The following is a 10,000-nucleotide window of genomic DNA, read 5'->3' on the forward strand; positions in this document are numbered from 1 at the left end:
GTCAGTGTGATGGGTGGTCAGAGTGATGGGTGGTCAGAGTGATGGTGGTCAGTGTGATGGGTGGTCAGTGTGATGGGTGGTCAGAGTGATGGGTGGTCAGAGTGATGGGTGGTCAGAGTGATGGGTGGTCAGTGTGATGGGTGGTCAGAGTGATGGTGGTCAGTGTGATGGGTGGTCAGTGTGATGGGTGGTCAGTGTGATGGGTGGTCAGAGTGATGGGTGGTCAGTGTGATGGGTGGTCAGAGTGATGGGTGGTCAGAGTGATGGGTGGTCAGTGTGATGGGTGGTCAGTGTGATGGGTGGTCAGAGTGATGGGTGGTCAGTGTGATGGGTGGTCAGAGTGATGGGTGGTCAGTGTGATGGGTGGTCAGAGTGATGGGTGGTCAGAGTGATGGGTGGTCAGAGTGATGGGTGGTCAGAGTGATGGTGGTCAGTGTGATGGGTGGTCAGTGTGATGGGTGGTCAGAGTGATGGGTGGTCAGTGTGATGGGTGGTCAGAGTGATGGGTGGTCAGAGTGATGGGTGGTCAGTGTGATGGGTGGTCAGTGTGATGGGTGGTCAGAGTGATGGGTGGTCAGAGTGATGGGTGGTCAGTGTGATGGGTGGTCAGAGTGATGGGTGGTCAGTGTGATGGGTGGTCAGTGTGATGGGTGGTCAGAGTGATGGGTGGTCAGTGTGATGGGTGGTCAGAGTGGTGGGTGGTCAGACTGATGGGTGGTCAGAGTGATGGGTGGTCAGAGTGATGGGTGGTCAGTGTGATGGGTGGTCAGAGTGATGGGTGGTCAGAGTGATGGGTGGTCAGAGTGATGGTGGTCAGAGTGATGGGTGGTCAGAGTGATGGGTGGTCAGAGTGATGGGTGGTCAGTGTGATGGGTGGTCAGAGTGATGGGTGGTCAGAGTGATGGGTGGTCAGAGTGATGGTGGTCAGTGTGATGGGTGGTCAGAGTGATGGGTGGTCAGTGTGATGGGTGGTCAGTGTGATGGGTGGTCAGAGTGATGGGTGGTCAGAGTGATGGGTGGTCAGTGTGATGGGTGGTCAGAGTGATGGGTGGTCAGAGTGATGGGTGGTCAGAGTGATGGGTGGTCAGAGTGATGGGTGGTCAGAGTGATGGGTGGTCAGTGTGATGGGTGGTCAGGGTGATGGGTGGTCAGTGTGATGGGTGGTCAGAGTGATGGGTGGTCAGAGTGATGGGTGGTCAGTGTGATGGGTGGTCAGAGTGATGGGTGGTCAGAGTGATGGGTGGTCAGAGTGATGGGTGGTCAGTGTGATGGGTGGTCAGTGATGGGTGGTCAGAGTGATGGGTGGTCAGTGTGATGGGTGGTCAGAGTGATGGGTGGTCAGAGTGATGGGTGGTCAGAGTGATGGGTGGTCAGAGTGATGGGTGGTCAGTGTGATGGGTGGTCAGTGTGATGGGTGGTCAGAGTGATGGGTGGTCAGTGTGATGGGTGGTCAGAGTGATGGGTGGTCAGTGTGATGGGTGGTCAGAGTGATGGGTGGTCAGTGTGATGGGTGGTCAGAGTGATGGGTGGTCAGAGTGATGGGTGGTCAGTGTGATGGGTGGTCAGAGTGATGGGTGGTCAGAGTGATGGGTGGTCAGTGTGATGGGTGGTCAGAGTGATGGGTGGTCAGTGTGATGGGTGGTCAGAGTGATGGGTGGTCAGAGTGATGGGTGGTCAGAGTGATGGGTGGTCAGTGTGATGGGTGGTCAGTGTGATGGGTGGTCAGAGTGATGGTGGTCAGTGTGATGGGTGGTCAGTGTGATGGGTGGTCAGAGTGATGGGTGGTCAGTGTGATGGGTGGTCAGAGTGATGGGTGGTCAGAGTGATGGGTGGTCAGTGTGATGGGTGGTCAGTGTGATGGGTGGTCAGAGTGATGGGTGGTCAGAGTGATGGGTGGTCAGTGTGATGGGTGGTCAGAGTGATGGGTGGTCAGTGTGATGGGTGGTCAGTGTGATGGGTGGTCAGAGTGATGGGTGGTCAGTGTGATGGGTGGTCAGAGTGATGGGTGGTCAGTGTGATGGGTGGTCAGAGTGATGGGTGGTCAGAGTGATGGGTGGTCAGTGTGATGGGTGGTCAGTGTGATGGGTGGTCAGTGTGATGGGTGGTCAGTGTGATGGGTGGTCAGAGTGATGGGTGGTCAGTGTGATGGGTGGTCAGTGTGATGGGTGGTGGGTGGTCATGGGTGGTCAGAGTGATGGGTGGTCAGAGTGATGGGTGGTCAGAGTGATGGTGGTCAGTGTGATGGGTGGTCAGTGTGATGGGTGGTCAGAGTGATGGGTGGTCAGTGTGATGGGTGGTCAGAGTGATGGGTGGTCAGAGTGATGGGTGGTCAGTGTGATGGGTGGTCAGAGTGATGGGTGGTCTTACTTGAGTTGTGAGGTGTATGAGTCGAACCCTCCCTGGGGGAAGGAGGGTGGGGCGTAGCCGTTCATCCTGGAAGGGGGGGTGAACTCAGAGGACAGTCACCTGATGAGAAACACAGAGGACAATGAAATGAAATGTGAATATGAAGACTGGTTCAGGCTGACAGCTAGCTAGCAAGCTAATGTAATGGGAATATGAAGAGACTGGTTCAGGCTTACAGCTCGCTAGCAAGCTAATGAAATGTGAATATGAAGAGACTGGTTCAGGCTTACAGCTAGCGAGCAAGCTAATGAAATGTGAATATGAAGAGACTGGTTCAGGCTTACAGCTAGCTAGCAAGCTAATGTAATGGGAATATGAAGACTGGTTCAGGCTGACAGCTAGCTAGCAAGCTAATGTAATGTGAATATGAAGAGACTGGTTCAGGCTTACAGCTAGCTAGCAAGCTAATGTAATGGGAATATGAAGAGACTGGTTCAGGCTTACAGCTAGCTAGCAAGCTAATGTAATGGGAATATGAAGACTGGTTCAGGCTTACAGCTAGCTAGCAACCTAATGTAATGGGAATATGAAGAGACTGGTTCAGACTTACAGCTAGCTAGCAAGCTAATGTACTGGGAATATGAAGACTGGTTCAGGCTAACAGCTAGCTAGCAAGCTAATGTAATGTGAATATGAAGAGACTGGACCAGGCATACGTAGAATGTATGCACACATGCTAATGTACTGGGAATATGAAGAGACTGGTAAAGGCATATATTATTATTATTATTATTATTATTATGGGAATATGAAGAGACTGGTTCAGGCTTACAGCTAGCTAGCAAGCTAATGTAATGGGAATATGAAGAGACTGGTTCAGGCTTACAGCTAGCTAGCAAGCTAATGTAATAGGAATATGAAGAGACTGGTTCAGGCTTACAACTAGCTAGCAAGCTAATGTAATGGGAATATGAAGAGACTGGTTCAGGCTAACAGCTAGCTAGCAAGCTAATCTACTGGGAATATGAAGACTGGTTCAGGCTCACAACTAGCTAGCAAGCTAATGTACTGGGAATATGAAGAGACTGGTTCAGGCTTACAGCTAGCTAGCAAGCTAATCTACTGGGAATATGAAGACCGGTTCAGGCTTACAGTCTTACAGCTTCCTGACAGTGGCCGGTATAGTTGGGACCTGATCTCACCATGTCAAAGTAAACATGAAGAACCGAAATGAACATCATCAGACCGCTACAATAGTCAATCCTGTCCTTTTCCAAATCCTCACCAAGCCCTCCACTCCAGCCTGGGTTTCTATATCCACCCCTTATTGGCTGGCCAATAGAAAACCAGTGGACTGCAGCAGTCTCCTGGCTGGCCAATAGAAAGCCAGTGGACTGCAGCAGTAGACAGCATCCTGGCTGTTCCTCCTCGTGATGTTGCGTTTCACCACAGTTAGAGACCAAGCCCCTCAGTTCCTGCTCCCACGGCAACAAGGACAGTGGAGCCCCCTCCTCACCAAGCCAATGAGCGCCTCGCCTAGACCTCACCATGGAAACGGGTCAAGCCAGGCAGGAGAGAGAGTCCCGCCCCTCTCTGTGTGTTAGAGATGGCCGTGGGGGAAGGAAGAAAGGGTATCCCTCCTGACTACACCTCCCATCTTTACTCTCATTAAGACATGACTACACCTCCCATCTTTACTCATTAAGACATGACTACACCTCCCATCTTTACTCATTAAGACATGACTACACCTCCCATCTTTACTCTCATTAAGACATGACTACACCTCCCATCTTTACTCTCATTAAGACATGACTACACCTCCCATCTTTACTCATTAAGACATGACTACACCTCCCATCTTTACTCATTAAGACATGACTACACCTCCCATCTTTACTCTCATTAAGACATGACTACACCTCCCATCTTTACTCTCATTAAGACATGACTACACCTCCCATCTTTACTCATTTGACTACACCTCCCATCTTTACTCTCATTAAGACATGACTACACCTCCCATCTTTACTCTCATTAAGACATGACTACACCTCCCATCTTTACTCATTAAGACATGACTACACCTCCCATCTTTACTCATTAAGACATGACTACACCTCCCATGAGACATGACTACACCTCCCATCTTTACTCTCATTAGAGACATGACTACACCTCCCATCTTTACTCATTAAGACATGACTACACCTCCCATCTTTACTCATTAAGACATGACTACACCTCCCATCTTTACTCATTAAGACATGACTACACCTCCCATCTTTACTCTCATTAAGACATGACTACACCTCCCATCTTTACTCTCATTAAGACATGACTACACCTCCCATCTTTACTCATTAAGACATGACTACACCTCCCATCTTTACTCATTAAGACATGACTACACCTCCCATCTTTACTCATTAAGACATGACTACACCTCCCATCTTTACTCTCATTAGAGACATGACTACACCTGTCAGAGGATCATGAGGGATCTGACACATCCAATCAGAGTGGAGAAGCTGGAAATAAAATACCTTCGCACTAGGTGATATATGAGAAGGTGTGTGTGTGTGTGTGTGTGTGTGTACAGTGCAGTACAGATTAAGTGAACAAGATTCAGTCCAGAATGCACCAGCTCAGGCCTTTGTTGCCATAACAACATCAGTGCTTCAGACAGATTCTCTATCTTAGGAGGTTTAAGTGATATTCTGGATTCAGTAGGTGTGTGAATGGAAGCCTGGGGAACTGGACGCCAATGAAACGATGACGTCATATTGCTCCATACTGCTCCAAGGCCAACACCGTAGACTGAAGGAATGATCAACCATCTACCAATGCTACGAAACCTTGACTGCTCCAAGGCCAACACAGTAGACTGAAGGAATGATCAACCATCTACCAATGCTACGAAACCTTGACTGCTCCAAGGCCAACACCGTAGACTGAAGGAATGATCAACCATCTACCAATGCTACGAAACCTTGACTGCTCCAAGGCCAACACCGTAGACTGAAGGAATGATCAACCATCTACCAATGCTACGAAACCTTGACTGCTCCAAGGCCAACACCGTAGACTGAAGGAATGATCAACCATCTACCAATGCTACGAAACCTTGACTGCTCCAAGGCCAACACAGTAGACTGAAGGAATGATCAACCATCTACCAATGCTACGAAACCTTGACTGCTCCAAGGCCAACACCGTAGACTGAAGGAATGATCAACCATCTACCAATGCTACAAAACCTTGACTGCTCCAAGGACAACACCGTAGACTGAAGGAATGATCAACCATCTACCAATGCTACAAAACCTTGACTGCTCCAAGGACAACACCGTAGACTGAAGGAATGATCAACCATCTACCAATGCTACGAAACCTTGACTGCTCCAAGGACAACACCGTAGACTGAAGGAATGATCAACCATCTACCAATGCTACGAAACCTTGACTGCTCCAAGGCCAACACCGTAGACTGAAGGAATGATCAACCATCTACCAATGCTACAAAACCTTGACTGCTCCAAGGCCAACACCGTAGACTGAAGGAATGATCAACCATCTACCAATGCTACGAAACCTTGACTGCTCCAAGGCCAACACCGTAGACTGAAGGAATGATCAACCATCTACCAATGCTACAAAACCTTGACTGCTCCAAGGCCAACACCATAGACTGAAGGAATGATCAACCATCTACCAATCCAACGAAACCTTGACTGCTCCAAGGCCAACACAGTAGACTGAAGGAATGATCAACCATCTACCAATGCTACGACACCTTGACTGCTCCAAGGCCAACACAGTAGACTGAAGGAATGATCAACCATCTACCAATGCTACGAAACCTTGACTGCTCCAAGGCCAACACCGTAGACTGAAGGAATGATCAACCATCTACCAATGCTACGAAACCTTGACTGCTCCAAGGCCAACACCGTAGACTGAAGGAATGATCAACCATCTACCAATGCTACGAAACCTTGACTGCTCCAAGGCCAACACCGTAGACTGAAGGAATGATCAACCATTTATAGAAGGATTTGAAATGAATGTACTTCCTGTGTACTTGTACCACCATCTGTAGAGATACCTTCTGTCCCCAGACAATGTCTTCCTGAATGTACTTCCTGTGTACTTGTACCATCTATAGAGATACCTTCTGTCCCCAGACAATGTCTTTCTGAATGTACTTCCTGTGTACTTGTACCATCTATAGAGATACCTTCTGTCCCCAGACAATGTCTTCCTGAATGTACTTCCTGTGTACTTGTACCATCTATAGAGATACCTTCTGTCCCCAGACAATGTCTTTCTGAATGTACTTCCTGTGTACTTGTACCATCTGTAGAGATACCTTCTGTCCCCAGACAATGTCTTTCTGAATGTACTTCCTGTGTACTTGTACCATCTGTAGAGATACCTTCTGTCCCCAGACAATGTCTTTCCAGAAACAGCTGATTAATAGAGACGCTAACAGAACAAATACTGGACCTGTACTGAACAGACTCATCAGATACTGGACCTGTCCTGAACAGACTCATCAGATACTGGACCTGTACTGGACAGACTCATCAGATACTGGACCTGTCCTGGACAGACTCAGTAAGGAACTCCCCTCACCTGGTTGTCCAGGTCTCAGTAAGGAACTCCCCTCACCTGGTTGTCCAGGTCTTAGTAAGGAACTCCCCTCACCTGGTTGTCCAGGTCTTAGTAAGGAACTCCCCTCACCTGGTTGTCTAGGTCTCAGTAAGGAACTCCCCTCACCTGGTTGACTAGGTCTCAGTAAGGAACTCCCCTCACCTGGTTGTCCAGGTCTCAGTAAGGAACTCCCCTCACCTGGTTGACTAGGTCTTAACTGAAAGGAAAAAACCAACAACCTGCAGACAATAGGCCCTCCATGGAATGAGGGCCTATTGTCATCTACATCATCTACACCCCTGATGTAGATGATGACAAAGGACACCATTCAGCATCAGTCGCCCCCTAGTGGAGGATTCTATTAACTGTGTGAGGTCAGCCGGGTCAGTGCTCCTAGCCAGGCTATAATTAGCCTATCAGCGTATCACCCAGACTGAGCAGGGGGATCACCTGACCTCACCTCAACATGGAGGGAGAAATGAACAAACAAGACCCAACAAATCAACCACAGATCCAACCACAGATCCAACCACAGATCTAACCACAGATCCAACCACAGATCTAACCACAGATCTAACCACAGATCTAACCACAGATCTAACCACAGATCTAACCACAGATCCAACCACAGATCCAACCACAGATCTAACCACAGATCTAACCACAGATCTAACCACAGATCCAACCACAGATCTAACCACAGATCTAACCACAGATCCAACCACAGATCCAACCACAGATCTAACCACAGATCTAACCACAGATCCAACCACAGATCTAACCACAGATCCAACCACAGATCCAACCACAGATCTAACCACAGATCCAACCACAGATCCAACCACAGATCCAACCACAGATCCAACCACAGATCTAACCACAGATCTAACCACAGATCCAACCACAGATCCAACCACAGATCCAACCACAGATCTAACCACAGATCTAACCACAGATCTAACCACAGATCTAACCACAGATCCAACCACAGATCCAACCACAGATCTAACCACAGATCTAACCACAGATCTAACCACAGATCTAACCACAGATCCAACCACAGATCCAACCACAGATCCAACCACAGATCTAACCACAGATCTAACCACAGATCCAACCACAGATCCAACCACAGATCCAACCACAGATCTAACCACAGATCTAACCACAGATCTAACCACAGATCCAACCACAGATCTAACCACAGATCTAACCACAGATCCAACCACAGATCCAACCACAGATCCAACCACAGATCCAACCACAGATCTAACCACAGATCTAACCACAGATCCAACCACAGATCTAACCACAGATCTAACCACAGATCTAACCACAGATCTAACCACAGATCCAACCACAGATCTAACCACAGATCCAACCACAGATCCAACCACAGATCCAACCACAGATCCAACCACAGATCCAACAACAGATCTAACCACAGATCCAACCACAGATCCAACCACAGATCTAACCACAGATCCAACCACAGATCTAACCACAGATCCAACCACAGATCCAACCACAGATTAACCACAGATCTAATAACAGACTCCCCACAGATCTAACCACATATCCAACCACAGATATAACCACAGATCCAACCACAGATCTAACCACAGATCTAACCACAGATCCAACTACAGATCCAACCACAGATCCAACCACAGATCTAACCACAGATCTAACCACAGATCCAACTACAGATCCAACCACAGATCTAACCACAGATCTAACCACAGATCCAACCACAGATCTAACCACAGAGCCAACCACAGATCCAACCACAGATCTAACCACAGATCCAACCACAGATCTAACCACAGATCTAACCACAGATCCAACCACAGATCCAACCACAGATTAACCACAGATCTAACCACATATCCAACCACAGATATAACCACAGATCCAACCATAGATCTAACCACAGAGCCAACCACAGATCCAACCACAGATCTAACCACAGATCCAACCACAGATCCAACCACAGATCCAACCACAGATCCAACCACAGATCCAACCACAGATCTAACCACAGATCTAACCACAGATCCAACCACAGATCCAACCACAGATCCAACCACAGATCTAACCACAGATCCAGCTAGTCCACTTCCGATCACACCCAGACTGAAGATTTGCAACACCTGAGCGTGTCCAGGTACAGAGCAGAAACAGAGCACCAGGTGTGGTGGTCAGCAGTAGAAACTCAACCAGGTAGATAAGGAAAACACTGATGTACAGTACCAGTCAGCAGTTAGGACACCCCCTCCTCATTCAAGGGGTTTTCTTTATTTTTACTATTTTCTACATTGTAGAGTAATCGTGAAGACATCAAAACTATGAAATAACAACATATGGAATCATGTAGTAACCAAAAAAGTGTTAAACAAATCTAAATATATTTTATATTTGAGATTCTTCAAATAGCCACCCTTTGCCTTGATGACAGCTTTGCACACTCTTGGCTACTTTGAAAAATCTAAAATGTACTTAGATTTGTTTGGCGTAACACTATTTTGGTTACTACATGATTCCATATGTGTTATTTCATAGTTGTGACGTCTTCACTATTATTCTATCATCTAGAAAATAGTCAAAATAAAGAAAAACCCTTGAATGAGTAGGTGTTTTAAGACTTTTGGTTGTCAGAGTAAATTACATGAGTTTATTTTGAAACCAGAAGATCAAGCTGCCAGCCACTGTGGTTGGTTTGGGTTTCTGACCTTCACAGAGCAGCAAGTCTTTCAGTACCACAACGTCTCTATGGTAACAGAGCAATACTGAGAGAGGATTCTAGAATATACAGGTCACTATGGTAACAGAGCAATACTGAGAGAGGATTCTAGTCTATACAGGTCACTATGGTAACAGAGCAATACTGAGAGAGGATTCTAGTATATACAGGTCACTATGGTAACAGAGCAATACTGAGAGAGGATTCTAGTATATACAGGTCACTATGGTAACAGAGCAATACTGAGAGAGGATT

General features: G+C 47.3%; 1 protein-coding gene across 8 annotated transcripts in view; it reads right to left on the reverse strand.

Annotated features, from left to right (window-relative positions):
* The window catches only part of eps8a (epidermal growth factor receptor pathway substrate 8a), a 175,792-nt gene that overhangs the window by 85,454 nt on the left and 80,338 nt on the right, over positions 1 to 10,000 (reverse strand). For all 8 annotated transcript variants that reach the window (XM_052514481.1, XM_052514476.1, XM_052514479.1 and 5 more), the window contains one exon: positions 2,368 to 2,466. In XM_052514481.1, the coding sequence (XP_052370441.1) occupies positions 2,368 to 2,432 (65 nt within the window). In that variant the 5' untranslated portion in view covers positions 2,433 to 2,466. The remainder of the gene's footprint in view (positions 1 to 2,367; positions 2,467 to 10,000) is intronic.

Source organism: Oncorhynchus keta, unplaced genomic scaffold (assembly GCF_023373465.1).
Source record: "Oncorhynchus keta strain PuntledgeMale-10-30-2019 unplaced genomic scaffold, Oket_V2 Un_scaffold_17580_pilon_pilon, whole genome shotgun sequence".
Lineage (NCBI taxonomy): Eukaryota > Metazoa > Chordata > Actinopteri > Salmoniformes > Salmonidae > Oncorhynchus > Oncorhynchus keta.